The 15,923-nt window shown below is 40.6% G+C and overlaps 1 protein-coding gene across 9 annotated transcripts in view; it reads left to right on the forward strand.

The window, feature by feature from the left end:
- Positions 1-10,597, forward strand: part of VPS41 (VPS41 subunit of HOPS complex) — a 210,074-nt gene extending 199,477 nt beyond the window's left edge. For 5 of the 9 annotated variants that reach the window (XM_060414804.1, XM_060414805.1, XM_060414806.1 and 2 more), the window contains 3 exons: positions 6,328-6,427; positions 6,815-6,859; positions 9,158-10,597. In XM_060414804.1, the coding sequence (XP_060270787.1) occupies positions 6,328-6,427; positions 6,815-6,859; positions 9,158-9,393 (381 nt within the window). In that variant the 3' untranslated portion in view covers positions 9,394-10,597. The remainder of the gene's footprint in view (positions 1-6,327; positions 6,428-6,814; positions 6,860-9,157) is intronic. The other 4 variants (XM_012177008.5, XM_060414807.1, XM_042249236.2 and 1 more) reach the window with 1 other exon arrangement.
- The last annotated feature ends 5,326 nt before the right edge of the window (positions 10,598-15,923 follow it).

The raw sequence follows: 15,923 nt of genomic DNA on the forward strand, positions 1-15,923 counted from the left end.
CCTCAATAATTCACAATTTGTGATAAGAGCCATAGAACTCATTATCTTCATATAAATAATTAACATGCCAATCACAGAGCATCCTGATCTTTTCCTTAAAATAGCCTCTAGCAGTGACTGTATTTCAGAATGCTAGTAGCGTCCAGAGAACTTGAAACTATTTAAAGCACATTTCTTGAAAAATTCAGACTGTTCTTTCTCTAGCTCATTTGGAAATGAGTTTTCGGTTAAAGGGGGATGAAATTTCTTTCCTGGAGACAGAGATTTTGCAGGTGGAGCCAAAAGACAGGGTTGTGGGGAGAGAAGTGGTCTCCGGGGTAGGAATGGGGGAGCACGTGATGAGGATTTGCGCAGCACCCGCTGCACTTGGAGTTCAGGTCAGAGACTGGGTGAAAAGGAGAAGAAAATGAGGAAGATCAGTGGTATCAAAAAGAAAAATAAGAAATGTCAAGGACTGACAGAGCTGGAGGGCCCGGAGCCTGTGGCCAGGGAGGAAGATATTGTTAAACATTCCCAAAGGAGTCTTTATGACTGCGTTCAGAAAGTACAGTGATGGGAGAGGTCATGGGAATGGAATTAGTCAAGAAACTGTGAGGGCAGGAGTTGTCTGGTGGGCCCTGAGCTGTGAGCCAGGGTCCAGCTTTCTCCTCACACTGGGAGTTAACATCCAGTAAGCTGACTGGCCTTACTGGACAACTCAGCTTTAAGGAGAATAGGTTTTCCTGAGGGCGGATGTGACAGAACCGGAAGGCTTGGCTTAGAAGGCTTGTGGGAGGTTGAGAGAAACAAGTACTTGGTTTAGGCAAGTAGGAAAACAAACTCTTCTGCAGAAACCTTCCAGAGAAATAAGCATTTGTTTTCAGTGGAATTTGGAGGCTTGTGGGTGACCCAGAGAAAGGTTGCTGGAGGAAGGAGAAAGGCCAGGAAGGAAAGGGAAATGTAGGAAGGGGTTACTAGGTGAGGAGAGGTGACAGGGAGGGGTTTGTGCTTTGTGCAGCTCTCAAGGGATGCAGAAGAACCGTCCAGACCGGAAATGAGTCACTTTATCCTGAAGCATGAATTTGGCGTTAGGGAGAGCAGTTCCAGTGTCAGACCCTGTAAAGCCCTGGACGTGAGTGAGCTTGTCAATGATCTGTAGCTCCTCGTCTCTCAACACCCCCAGTCTGCCTGGAAATTGCAAATTCCAACTTGTCAAGAGGTCGTTTAAGTGTCTCTACACCTCTACCCCAAGAAAGGTGACCAAATAATTACCCCTTCTGTCCTCCAGCTCTCCTGCATGAAGCCTAGCCTCTCAGTTGAAAATTATGCATTACCTTTTTCTCAGCCTCTACAGTACCTCCAAAAACACCTGATAGATCCCTCTTCCTAGGCTCTTTGCAGAGAACCAAGCTCAGGGTCACTGCTAGGTCTCACTGCTCATTAATGTTTTATGACTATATTTGCATAGTTCTGAATCAGCCAGGAATAAAGATAAAATTATTAGGTGCAAAGTGAATTCTGTCTAAAAAATTAGCCGCTAATCAGCTGCTAAGTCAATATTTTATCTTTTTCATTACATTTTTAAGTGAGAGCTTTTCCTTAAGATGTGTAAGTGTGCAGCCCCTGGTGTATTAAAGAGGCTGGGAGTTATTTTGCCTGGGGGTCCAAGGTAGCCTGTAATACCCCAACCATGGAGAGGGGCTTCTGGGACAGAATGGGAGGAACTCATGGAGAAAAGGGTGGGGTCTGTGGGAATGGCTGCATCTCTAGTCTCCTCTGGACCTCAGACATCTCCTTGGAGGACGCAGAGAGAAAATGCTCTACTGGGGCAGGTTGTTCAGAGTTCCAGGAGGTACTTCCTGCTTATATATGAAAAGTTCTGAATTATTTTCTATGAAAAAGGATACTTCTTTTCATTAATGACTGTTTATTTTCTTTCCCTGACAACCTACTGGGGATCACTATAAAAATAACTTGAATCTATTTATAGAGCAGTCTGAATTTTCTAGAAAGGTTTCACATACTTTTAAAATTCTGTCTAGTCTTTGTTGTTGTTTCATAAAACTGTGGTTGATTTTTATGTGTTTTAACAGGCTAAAAAATTTCAACTCTGACAATGACATCCAAAAAATTTAGGGGAAATTTTGCAGGTCCATGAATCAGCAAGAATCTGGACCCTGTTATGCCTGGGGGCAGGGAGTTGGGGGGAATGACCTTGGGAGACATTAAGAACCATTCAGTAAAATGTCGGAAACTGTGGTCAAGTGTTAGACACAGGTTATCACAGAGCTTCTCAGCACCTTTTTTGCTGATTTGCATTGGTAATCTAAGGGTCAGATTTATAATTCAGTGGACAGAATTTTACAACTTACTTGGTACAGAAAGTGCTTTGGGGGAGGACTCCTCAAGTGAATTGCTGTTTGGAAAGAGAAAAGTTAGAAAGTTGGGGGGAAAAAACTGAACATCACTTCTGGTTTTAAAATTTCATGTTTTCTAAGATGCAACAACTTTTCTCAGTATCACATCTAATTCCGTCTAAATGGAATTAGAAGCTGAAAGCTAAGCTTCAACTGTCTATGACATCATTAATGTTAAGGAAATAATTAACCACATTATCAATGTTTAATATTTTTTTTTACACATTTGTATACCTTGTTATATTGTTAGCATGACGGTTCAATAGAATTTCAGAGCTTCATGAGGTAAGATAAAAGTAGCCTTTATCATATTTGTAAACTTAAAGTGTTTCTAGGTCTGATTTCAAGACAAATAGCATTTGTTTTGATATAAGTTACTTACAAAACAATATATAATGATATTTCCATTTTTACAAGAAACTGCAATTTCCAAATTTTTATGCTGTTTTATATTTGTAAAAACTTTTATTTCTTATATTTAGTGGGTTGGCCAAAAAGTTTGTTCAGTTCTTTAAGATGTTATGGAAAAATCTAAACTTTTTTGGCCAACCCAATATTTAGTATTTATATCCACTTTTCTTGCCCTTTTTTTTAAAGAGCTTATTTAGAATTCTTAAGCATCCTAGCACCTTTGCTTTTAAACACTTGAGAGTATTTATCTTTACAGTGGTCCTTAAGGAACTCTCATCTCTATTTTATATATAAGAAGACCTGCATTTCAGAAAGTTTTGACTTACCAGTCTGGGAAGGTGATGAACTGGATTTGAACCCAGACCTTCTGACTAAACCTTCTGTACTTCTCACTGGTTGTCCCTTTGGTCCCTGGAGATGCAGTCATTACATGGGCAGGTTGCAACAGGAATATATAGGATTGGCCGAGAAGATGAACAGGTAGCCCGTTGTCTTTAAAGAGCTGTGGGCATGATGTTCGCAGACCCAGACTTTAGTCCCAGCTTTGCCGTTAATTCTGTTGACCTTTGGGAGGGGCCTGTAAACTTTCTGGATGTCAATTTTCCCATTACATTAAATCAATTACTTGTTAAGCCTGGCTGTACACCAGAATATTCTGACTTTTTTAAAGAAAATCACTTAGTTTCTGGTACCACCCCAGATCTGTGGGAGAAGAACAGGGAGCAAATCCGTAGACCACCCTGGTGTTTCTTAAACACTCAGCATGGCACTGGGTTCTGCATTATTTAAGAGCCCCGAGATTAGATGGGCTCTAAAGAATTTCTATCAAATTCTCAAGAGGGTCCTTTCATAAACATGTCTTTCTTTAGCAAATGCAGCTGCATAGCATTAATGTAACATTTCTGTGGAAATCATCCGTAATACTTATTTTGGAGTCTGTAATAAAGTAGCTTAGATTTTTTCCATATAACTGTTTTACACTTGATCTTAGCCAAAATGCCAAGAAGTAATCAGTATATGTTTTTTAATGCTATATGTTTGATTGCTTATAGACATATTGATTTAAATATTTGAGTGCCTACTGTGTTAGATCCCACACTGGATAGGTACTCACAGAGCCTCCACGTATTATCTCATGGACCAGGAAGTGAGCAGAATGCAGCCCTTTGCTCAAGCAGCTCTTGAGCTGAATGAATATTCCTAAGAGAAGCAAAAAGCTTTAACACTTCCATTTAGTTAAATTTCACACATGTACACACACAGTTAAATAAATAAATGACTCCAGACATCTGTTTATCCAAGTTCTTTCCCCATATTTACTTTTTCTGTAATCTCCTGTAGAGGCCTCCCAGGTGTCTCAGTTGGTAAAGAATCCGCCTGCCAATACAGGAGAGACAGGCTTGATTCTGGGTCAGGAAGATCCCTTGGAGGAGGAAATGGCAACCCACTCCAGTATTCTTGCCTGGAAAATTCCATGGACAGAGGAGCCTGGTGGGCCACAGACCATGGGGTCACAGAGTCAAACACACCTGAGCACAATGTACACACAGTCCCCTGTGACTTTGTCATTTCCCCACAGGTCTCTACTTTGAAATCCAGAGACAAATTAAGAGGAAACAGTGGCTGCTTTCTTACCTTTTCTTGGTCTCACATGGGTTTCAACTCACAGTATATAAGCTCGTAATTTCTTCTAAGAGATAGTTTTTAATATTCTTGAAAATTAAAGTTATATAAACATTTAAGATAAAATCTATTTTTTCCTTTAAAATTATTTCTGTTTGGCCTCATCACATAGGTGCTTATGACAACCAATTATAGCGGGGTCACAGAGTCGGACACGACTGAAGCGACTTAGCAGCAGCAGCAGCAGCAATCACTTAGTTACATGCATACTTTGAATCATTTTTTCAACTCAAACATGAGAACTTAAAGAGTCTTTCTGTCTTATTTCTCTGCAATTCATCTTTGATAATAAACCTGACAAAAGGCAAAGCTTTTTTCGAATAGAATTCAAATCCCATTGCATTGTGATTTAAATGATAGATTAGAAAGTAGGTAAAGTGGTTTCCCAGTCTGGCTCTGGTATCATATCCGGGGTTTATGAAGCCAGGTGACTATCTCATGTGCCATGCTGACGAAAAGCATTACAAGACAGTGTCAGCAAAACAAGACAGTGTCAGCAAAACAAGACAGTGTCAGCAAAAAGTTCAACATTCAAAGAGTCTTTTAAAATAGAAATTTCAGAAACTTGTCAGCCTTGTATGACATTTTTTTCCCATGGCAGCTCTTTCTAATGAACCATAATACTTCACTAATGTACCCTCTTCTTACAACTGTATAAAAGGTAAGCCTAGCACTTTGCTTTCGGTTGGGATCATTATCAATAATGATGAATTGCAGAGAAATAAGGAAAAATAGGGAGAATCTAGAGTTTTGTGTTAGTTTTCAACAGCTATCTCATAAATACATTCTTAATTAATCTTACAGTAGAACAAAGTATGCTTGTAACAATTACAGAAACTACAACTGACTTTCGGAAATATTTTGCTTTTGATTGACACTATTTGTGTTAAGCTTTTATTTTAGTATTAGAGCAGCTAGGTATGTTTGGTAGTAAGTTTTTTAAAAAAGTTTACCAACATCAGTATTTTTTAGATCTTTTCTACTCTATTTTTCTCATCTTTCTGTATGCTTTCATGACATCTGTTAAAATTTGTTTTAAATGAATCTGAAAAATTCAATTTCAAGCAGCATTTTGAGGAATGAAACTTCATAGGCAGTTTCTCAATGTAGAAACAGTAAAATCATGCAGTTTCCTGTTCATCAACTCTTGAAATGGTGGGTGCAGAACTTTGGGCATCACTTCCGTTTCCATGGCCCTTTGCCCTCATATAATGAGGGGGAAGCCCTCGGGCTGCATGCACCCAACACCAGTGCTCCTTGGGATTTAGAGGAAGACGTGGTATTACAGCTGATCTGGGATGGAGGACCACAGTTGGCCGCTTCCAGTTTCCTTCCCTGATGGCACGCATTGAAACTGTGAAAGCAGAACAGCCACAGAGGCTTCAGAGTCGAGAGTGACTTTGATGTAAAGAAGGGCAGAATGCAGCTGTGTCGTGACCCAGAGCTGGGCAGCAGGGAGGCAGCGATGTCTCCATTGTGTGAATTTCCATGGAGCCCCACGGAACCATGTGTGCTCAGACCCATTGGGCCAGAAGAGGACGATGTGGATGCTGCACCAGAGCCTCCCAGAAGGCCTTCAGTGTTTTCCTCTTTGAAAAGCAGCGAGTTCTAGTGAAAAACAACATCTGGCTTAAGCATACCTCACACAGCTTCTCCCAATTTCCAAAACAATACCTACCCCCCAAACCCAGAATGGAAGCTCACAATGTGGCCAGAGGAACTGGTTTAAAAGGGAAAGGAACCACCTCTCCCTGACCCCACCCGAGAATAGTAAGAGGATTCTCCCCCATATCTGAATCTTTTTAAGGTGGCTTTCCTTTTACATTGTGTGCATTAGATTCTACTTCGTGAAGGCTGTAAGAAGATTCTCGTAGCCGACTCACTGTCCTTACTAAAGAAGATGCACCGAACTCAAATGAAAGGCATTCTGGTTGATGGTGAGTAAAATGGAAAGAATCATATTGGAACTGCATGCCTCAGCTTCCAGACAGGACAAAGAGAAACATTGTATAATCCCAAGTGTAGAGTAAGTCCCCTACATATGTTCCAAGAGCACGTTCGTATATCTGACAAAGTTAGCTGAGGTATCAACTAACATAATTGGCTATGTAGTACTGTACTGTAATAGGTTTATAATGCTTTTTCACACAAATCATACATAACCACCAAACCCAAAAGTAGACATTTAAAATCTACAGTACTTTACCTTGAAAAGTATAGTAGTGTGGTACAATAGCTGGCATCCAGGGGCACGTTTGCATCTTGGCAAGTTCAAAACCTGAAGGTTCGTATGTACGGGACTTACTGTGTGCGTTTCCTTGCAGAGGAGAACATCTGTGAGTCCTGCCTTTCCCCTATTCTTCCATCAGGTAAGATGGCTGGGTGGAGGAAAAAAATTCCCAGTTATGTGTTAATGACAAGCAGAGTTAAAATTTTGAAGTTAGCAAATTACACTTTATCAAACTTTTGGGATAATTCAGCTTAGAGAAGAATTTCAGCCATATCCCTACTCAGTTGCATGCTGGGGCTGCCAATTTCTTAGGGGTAAGGTTCCCAAGTTTTAGAGTGAGTCTGTATCTGTGGGTAGGCTTGTTAAAACTGAGACTGCTGGTCCCAACCCCTGTAGGGGGTGATTCAGTAGTTCAGGGTGGGACCCAAAAAATCTGTATTTCTAACAAGTTCCCATGTGATGTGGATGCTACTGGTTCAGGGGACAGTCTTTAAGAACCGCTGCCTTAGTATAAAACAAAACAAAAGAAAACTTTCCATCTACTTGTTTAGATTCCAAGGTAGAAGAACTGTATGTATACTTGGGGAAAAAAAATTATAGGTAGCTTTCACTTTTCTTTAAACTTTTCATTGCTTTGTGGCTCTAGGCACCTGAGTTATCTCATACGTATTTCAATGGAAATGGATACCCACCTTTTAATTGGAAACTGTGGTTCCTTAAAAGATGTGCATGTTTGTTTATTTGTATGTAAATATCTATCACCAACTACAATCAAAGCATTTTAGGGACTTCCCTGGTGGTCCAGTGGCTAAGACTGTGTGCTCCCAATGCAGGGGGCCCAGGTTCAGTCCCTGATATGCCACAGCTAAGACCTGGCACAGCCAAATAAATATTTAAAAAAAAAAAAAAAAACATTTTACATACAGCTCATTTAGGATGTGTTAGGCTTCCCTAGTGGCTCAGATAGTAAGGAATCTGCAATCTGCCTGCAATGCAAGAAACCCAAGTTTGATTCCTGGGTCAGGAAGATCCCGTGGAGAAGGAAATGGCTACCCACTCCAGTATTCTTGCCTGGAGGATTCCATGGACAGAGGAGCCTGACGAGCTACAAAACATAGAATTCCAAAGAGCTGGACATGACTGAGCAAATAACACACAGGATGTGAAAAGAGAGATTTCCATATTTTGAAGTAGAAATTAAAGCAGTTTTTGAGATGCTAAGAAAATGCTTCATATGTGTAAATTCAACATGGAGAAGCACTACTAGGCCTAGTTTGTGTAGCATTTACTTTGCTTTGAGGGATTATTTAATAGGGCAGGAGCACAGGAAGTCATTTCACTTGGGGTCTTCTGTAGAGGTTTGGATTTTAACTGCTTATGTTAAAAATTGCAGTGGGTTATACACATATCCAGGGCTTCCCAGGTGGGGCTAGTGGTAAAGAATCCACTTGCTGATGCAGGAAACATAATGAGATGTGGGTTCGATCCTGGGGTTGGGAAGATGCCCTGGACGAGGGCATGGCAGTCCACTCCAGTATTCTTGCCTGGAGAATCTCATGGACCAAGGAGCCTGGCAGGCTAGAGTCCATAGTATTGCACAGAGTCAGACACCACTGAAGCAACTTAGCATGCATGCATACACATATCCATTCATGTTCTTTTCCATTATGGATTACCCTAGGATATTGACTGTAGTTCCCTGTGCTACACAGTACGATCTTCTTGTTTGCTGTAGAGCAGAAATGAATACAACACTGTAAATCTACTATAATAAAAAATAGAAAAAAAAACTGCAGTGGGCGTAGGAAAAGCAATGAGCTTTTGTAGTGTTTTAGTCAATGTTTTAACGGAAGGAAACCACATGCACCTGCACAGTATAGTCAGGTTTCTAATTTAATCTGTTAAAGGTTAAATCTTACCGGAACTCAGCTGGCTACACCAAGCAGGAGCAGATGAGGTGCAGTGCCCAAGCAGACTTCCAGCACAGGGCAAGGTCACACCAAGGATGTTAGCCCAGTTCTGCCCTGAAGTCAGTGAAGGGTCTCGGCAAACGCAGATGCTTTCAGGCAGAAAGCATCCGTACAAACCACAGAATCCACTTCAGTATGTGTTGTGTCACGATTGTGTACACAGGGCTGAGGGAGGGAGAACCTTGTACAGTCACATACACGTGCTGATTTTTTTTTTTTTTTTTACAACAAATGCTGTTGCCTTGCCATGAAATCATCCCCAGTGTGTAGCTGCAGTAACTGATTGGGAAGCCAGGCAGCTAACTGCGGACCCCAGAGCAACAGGACTCATGCCTGCCCTGTGTTCAACCATGCCACCTGGCTGGGATGCAGTTATAAATTAGCAATCCTCCCAGGGCAGCTTCTGGCTAGAAAATGAAACTGCTGTTTCCCTGAGCTCTTCTTTCTTCCCTGCCCTCTCCCCCTAGATGCAGCAAAGCCCTTCAGCATGGTGGTCTTCCACTGCCGGCATATGTTCCACAAGGAGTGCCTGCCCGTGCCCAGCATGGTGAGTGGGTGGCTTGGCCACCACCAACTTGAAAGCAGTTGGTGCAGCCAGAGGGATGTGCTTAAAATGATAACCATCCTCTTAGGACATCCTCTGGCTCAAAGTTATAACCTTCATCTGTGTCTCACAGTTAGTTTGTCACATCAGAAAAAGTGATGAGCCTGTTTCTCAAATGTAAAACTGCTTAGTACACGATAAAAGCATACTCATGTATGTAAATTTGTTCAGATAAAATCGATGACTGTTGGGCTCCAGAGATGAGAACTATGGGGAGAACCATATTTTACTGTGTCTGACTTTCTCACCCTGATTTCTGTATCACAACACTGCTGTTTTTTCAGTGTCAAGGCGGGTTCCCCGGGGTGCCCCTGGGTAACATTAGGCTCGTCTTTCTGTGGGACATCCTTTGAGTCCCAGAACAACAGCTGGTCTAGACAGAATCCCATGTGAACCAGCTGTACCCTCCAGGGAAAGGAGTGAAATCGCATGGCCTCCTCCCCATCCTCCATCAGTGCATCCCATCTGGATATGATAGTAGAAGGAGATGATCTTTTTAAAAGTCTGCATTTTTACTTGCATTTTTTAGACCTCTCCTGCGCAGTTCTGTAACATCTGCAGTGCAAAGCACCGGGGACCAGGAAGTGCCATTTTGGAGATGAAAAAATAGCTCGGTTCTGTTTGTCAGCCTCTTCCTCGCCGCTCTTTGAGGACTGCTTTTGCAGCAACAGAAGCTTTTGTTGACACCAGTGCTGTTAAGAGATTTGTACATGTTTAGATTATGCTTAAGAAGAGCTTCTGCATCATCTTCTGTCTACTAGATGTTTCTCTTTGCAGTTGACAAAGAAGTTAGGGCTTTCCCTAGCCATACCTTGAAAGATGTGCATTCAGGGTCAGTATTTTATCATTTATTTGTTTGACTCATTATTTAGGAAGAGAAACTGAAGTCTTGGAGCTGGAAGTGACATTTCAGTAAAACTGTCCAGCCATAACATGGACTGCTGAGAGTTGTCCCAGATGGCTGAGTGCCTCACCACTGAGGCTGTCTAGCAACACCTTGGACCTTGTTTTCATATCCTCTGCCAGCAACCACTCTCAGATTCTGGGTTTGGCTTTTTTTTTTTTTTTTTCCCCCTCAGTATGTCATCAACTGTGCTTACCTTTTTAATTGGCATTGAATGAAACATTGTGCGTATTGTCACTGACTATGTGATGTCTGGGAATAACAAGAGCAGTCTGATGTCATGCAGTTTCATGTTGACCAATGACATGTTCTCTGTGTCCCAATGACCAGCAGTGTCTGCCCCTGGCAAGCACTCAGCGTTTGTTGATTGAATAAATGTTAGCTCTTCCCACTGTGAAAGACTCACTTTTACTGGGTTGTACAACTTTAATCAAGCATTCTGGCACCCTCATAAGGAATGGAAGAGAGTTTCAGCACCTAGAGTGTGAGGGACTGTGGGTGGGTGTCGCTAGCAGGGAGGATAGGAGTGATGCTGTGGAATCTGAGAGAGATGCTCAGGAGAAAGGCGGCTGATGCTGGAGGATGGGCATGACAGTGTTTCCTGTAGCCTCCTTTGCCCTTGTAGAACATAGCATAAAACAAAGGGAGAGAATTCAAGCTTGTGCCTATGTCTCATAGTCCCTGGTTTCATTTCCTGGGGCTACATTGCCATCCTCTAACCAGTGAAAAACACATATTCACTGTCCCTTGCTCTCTTTGTCCCAAGAGAGGGAATAAATGCAGCTTTCTGTGTCTGCCTTTTTGGGGAGAGGGTGGGATGCTAATGACTACCAAGCACATACCAACTACTGAACTTGGTACAGTCGTTCCCATGAGCAGCATCTCATTTCATTCTTATAGGACTCCCCAGACTACCTCCTGACCCCAAGAAGAAGATATTATATCCCCAGGTTTACCAGCAGAGAAATCAAAGTGCAGAGATGTTACCACAAAGGTGACTCTCACTTCAGAGCAGGGCTCTGCTTTAAGAAATCACATGGCCAAGTTCAGAGGAAATGCACAGTACATCTTTTTGCACTGGGATTAAAGAGAATATTAAGTAGAATACAACAGACTTCACTGGTTAGTCTTAAATATATAGAACTAGAAAGTGTTAGAGGTTGCTGTCAACCCTCTCAGTATTTCCATATTCCACGACTAGCGATATTTCTGCTACACTGCTAAGTTTTCCTTTTAACCAGAGAAATTCTTCCTTCACACACAAAAAAACTTACAAGTGAGCCCAATTTGAAACATAGCTGAAAAGCAAAGCTACTCCACTTACATTTGAGAAGAATGTAGTTGCTGACTTCGAATTTCACGTCCTTTCCTTAAAAGGTTTCTTTAGTGTGAAACCACTAAGTTCAAAGTTATTTTGTAATAACAGTTTTATTTTGCTTTTGCTTTTAGCCCAAAAGACTTTATACTAGTTTAAATATGTCCATCTTTGAAAAATTTTCAGGCATTTTCAATAAAAATGTAACTGGTTGTTCTAGTGCTAAATGATCTGTATTTAATATTATGAAAACAAAAAATTGAGCAATTATGTTTATACTAGTTTAAGTATGTCTGTCTTTGAGAATTTCTGAAACAGTCTCAATAGCTTTTAATTTGGTGGTTCTGTTGCTAAAATACATATATTTAATATATGAAAACAAACACTGAGCATCCATATCATGTCAGCAACTGATACAAGCACTTTGCATGTATTATCATTCATATGAACCATATGAGATAGGCATTTATCATTATCATCATTTTACAAATGGGAAGCTGGGCACATAAAGTTTAAACAATTTGTCTTAAGGTCAAGGAGCAGGCAGGGGGTAGAGCTGGAAGTCAAACCCATGCAGTTACCCTTCAGAGCTCCATGGTCTTAACCAGTACCATTTGATTTAAAAAAAAAAAAAAAAAAGTATTTGACCAGTTTTGGTCAGTGTATAGAAAACAAAATCTGCTATATGAGCAGAAACAGATTTATCATGAAGTGTGGAACAGCTTCCAGAACCACCAAGAAGCTGAAGAAACAGGAGGCAGACCTTCCAGGAATGCCTCACCCGGCCGCCCAGAACTGGCTGCCGGGGCCGCCACACCCACTCCACCTCTGTAAGGGGATGAGCTGCACAGAGCAGTGCAGATCGTTCTTTTCAAGTAAACTTCCTATAAATAAAAGGGTACACATTTCTCAGTGTCTTTTCAAGTTCACCCTCAGTAGCACTAAATAAGGAATGTTATGTATGTACCTATTTGTGCAAAGAGACATTTCTGTGTGCTAAATATCACACCACTTGAGCCTGATTATCAGGACTTGGGCTTGATAAATTTTAATCAAAACTAATTTTGATATGAAACAGTAACTTTGACTTCACAAACACTCCTGGACATGAAGCTGAGTGTCCTTTTATAAAATTTAGAAAGAAATGCCCATGTCCTACAATGCAGGTTTAGGGGTGATGAGAAGCAGTGTGATGTTAGTAGTGAAGGTGATGGAGGAGAGAGAAAGAAACACTCAACCTCCAGAAGCAGGAACCCCAGCGGGAGCCAGTGCCCAGGCCGTTCTGTACATTCACCCAGAACAGTGGTGCTGAAATAAAAACATGGTCATGACATTTCTCTTAAGCATCTAATGCCTCATCTGGGCCTTGGCTGACCTCTGTGCATACTGGCACTGGTGGAGATGCCATCATTCCCATAGCCGCCTATCACCTGCATCTGTTGCCAGCATCTCTTGTGATGTGTGCAGAGCCAGCTGGTCTCTGGTCCTTGATCCTCGACTTGACCCTGCTCTCCTGACCACCACAGCTCTGCCAGCCCCCAACACATCTGTCTACCTTGTGACTCTGGAAAACTCATTCAACTTACCCACTGAGGTAGTCTTTCTCTGTTGCTTTCACACCACACCCAAGAGTGTGGGTAGGTGGCAGGAGAGTGAGAAGAGTGGGCATTCAGTTTGCAGACTCACTCCCTCTAAAAGAAAACAGAAAGTGAATAAATGCAAAAGAGACAAAAGAGACCATAGCAAAAATCAAAAAAGCCAAAAGCTGGTTCTTTGAGAGGATAAATAAAATTGACAAATCATTAGCCAGACTCATCAAGAAACAAAGGGAGAAAAATTAAATCAATAAAATTAGAAATGAAAATGGAGAGATCACAACAGACAACACAGAAATACAAAGGATCATAAGAGACTACTATCAGCAATTATATGCCAATAAAATGGACAACTTGGAAGAAAGTTGTCCATTTTAGAAAAATACAACTTTATAAAACTGAACCAGGAAGAAATAGAAAATCTTAACAGACCCATCACAAGCATGGAAATTGAAACTGTAATCAGAAATCTTCCAACAAACAAAAGCCCAGGTCCAGACGGCTTCACAGCTGAATTCTACCAAAAATTTACAGAATAACTAACACCTGTCCTACTCAAACTCTTCCAGAAAATTGCAGAGGAAGGTGAACTTCCAAACTCATTTTATGAGGCCACCATCACCCTAATACCAAAACCTGACAAAAATGCCACAAAAAAAGAAAACTACAGGCCAATATCACTGATGAACATACATGCAAAAATCCTTAACAAAATTCTAGCAATCAGAATCCAACAACACAGTAAAAAGATCATACATCTTGACCAAGTGGGCTTTATCCCAGGGACGCAAGGATTCTTCAATATCCACAAATCAGTGTAATACACCACATTAACAAATTGAAAAATAAAAGTCATATGATTATCTCAAGAGATGCAGAGAAAGCCTTTTGACAAAATTCAACATCCATTTATGATAAAAATCCTCCAGAAAGCAGGAATAGAAGGAACATACCTCAACATAATAAAAGCTATATATGACAAACCCACAGCAAACATTATCCTCAATGGTGAAAAATTAAAAGCATTTCCCCTAAAGTCAGGACCAAGATAAGGGTGCCCACTCTCACCACTATTATTCAACATAGTTTTGGAAGTTTTGGCCACAGCAATCAGAGCAGACAAAGAAATAAAAAGAATCCAAATTGGAAAAGAAGTAAAACTCCCACTGTCTGCAGATGACATGATCCTCTACATAGAAAACCCTAAAGACTCCACCAGAAAATTACTAGAGCTAATCAATGAATATAGTAAAGTTGCAGGATATAACATCAACACACAGAAATCCCTTGCATTCCTATACACTAATAATGAGAAAATAGAAAAATTAAGGAAACTTCCATTCACCATTGCAACGAAAAGAATAAAATACTTAGGAATATATCTACCTAGAGAAACAAAAGACCTATATATAGAAAACTATAAAACATTGGTGAAAGAATCAAAGAGGACACTAATAAATGGAGAAATATGCCATATTCATGGGTTGGAAGAATCAATATAGTGGAAATGAGTATGCTACCCAAAGCAATCTATAGATTCAATGCAATCCCTATCAAGCTACCAACGGTATGTTTCACAGAGCTAGAACAAATAATTTCACAATTATGGAAATACAAAATAGCCAAAGCAGTCTTGAGAAAGAAGAATGGAACTGGAGGAATCAATCTGCCTGACTTCAGGCTACTACAAAGCCACAGTCATCAAGACAGTAATGGTACTGACACAAAGACAGAAATACAGATCAATGGAACAAAATAGAAAGCCCAGAGATAAATCCATACACCTATGGACACATTATCTTTGACAAAGGAGGCAAGAATATACAATGGAGAAAAAACAATCTCTTTAACAAGTGGTGCTGGGAAAACTGGTCAACCACTCGTAAAAGAATGAAACTAGAACACTTTGTAACACCATACACAAAAATAAACTCAAAATGGATTAAAGATCTAAACCTAAGACCAGAAACTATTAAACTCCTAGAGGAGAACATAGGCAAAACACTCTCTGACATAAATCACAGCAGGATCTTCTTTGACCCACCTCGTAGAATATTGGAAATAAAAGCAAAAATAAATGGGACCTAATTAAAATTAAAAGCTTCTGCAAAACAAAGGAAACTATAAGCAAGGTGAAAAGACAGCCTTCAGAATGGGAGAAAATAATAGCAAATGAAGCAACTGACAGAATTAATCTCAAAAATATACAAGCAACTCCTGCAGCTCAATTCCAGAAAAATAAATGACCCAATCAAAAAGCGGGCCAAAGACCTAAACAGACATTTCTCCAAAGAAGACATAGATCGCTAACAAACACATGAAAAGATGCTCAACATCACTCATTATCAGAGAAATGCAAATCAAAACCACAATGAGGTACCATTTCACACCAGTCAGAATGGCTGCTATCCAAAAGTCTGCAAGCAATAAATGCTGGAGAGGGTGTGGAGAAAAGGGAACCCTCTTACACTGTTGGTGGGAATGCAAACTAGTACAGCCACTATGGAGAACAGTGTGGAGATTCCTTAAAAAACTGGAAATAGAACTACCATATGACCCAGCAATCCCACTACTGGGCATACACACCGAGGAAACCAGAATTGAAAGAGACACGTGTACCCCAGTGTTCATCGCAGCACTGTTTATAATAGCCAGGACATGGAAGCAACCTAGATGTCCATCAGCAGATGAATGGATAAGAAAGCTGTGGTACATATACACAATGGAGTATTACTCAGCCATTAAAAAGAATACATTTGAATCAGTTCTAATGAGGTGGATGAAACTGGAGCCTATTATACAGAGTGACGTAAGC

The sequence above is a fragment of the Ovis aries genome, chromosome 4 (genome assembly GCF_016772045.2).
Source record: "Ovis aries strain OAR_USU_Benz2616 breed Rambouillet chromosome 4, ARS-UI_Ramb_v3.0, whole genome shotgun sequence".
In the NCBI taxonomy this organism is placed as follows: Eukaryota; Metazoa; Chordata; class Mammalia; order Artiodactyla; family Bovidae; genus Ovis; species Ovis aries.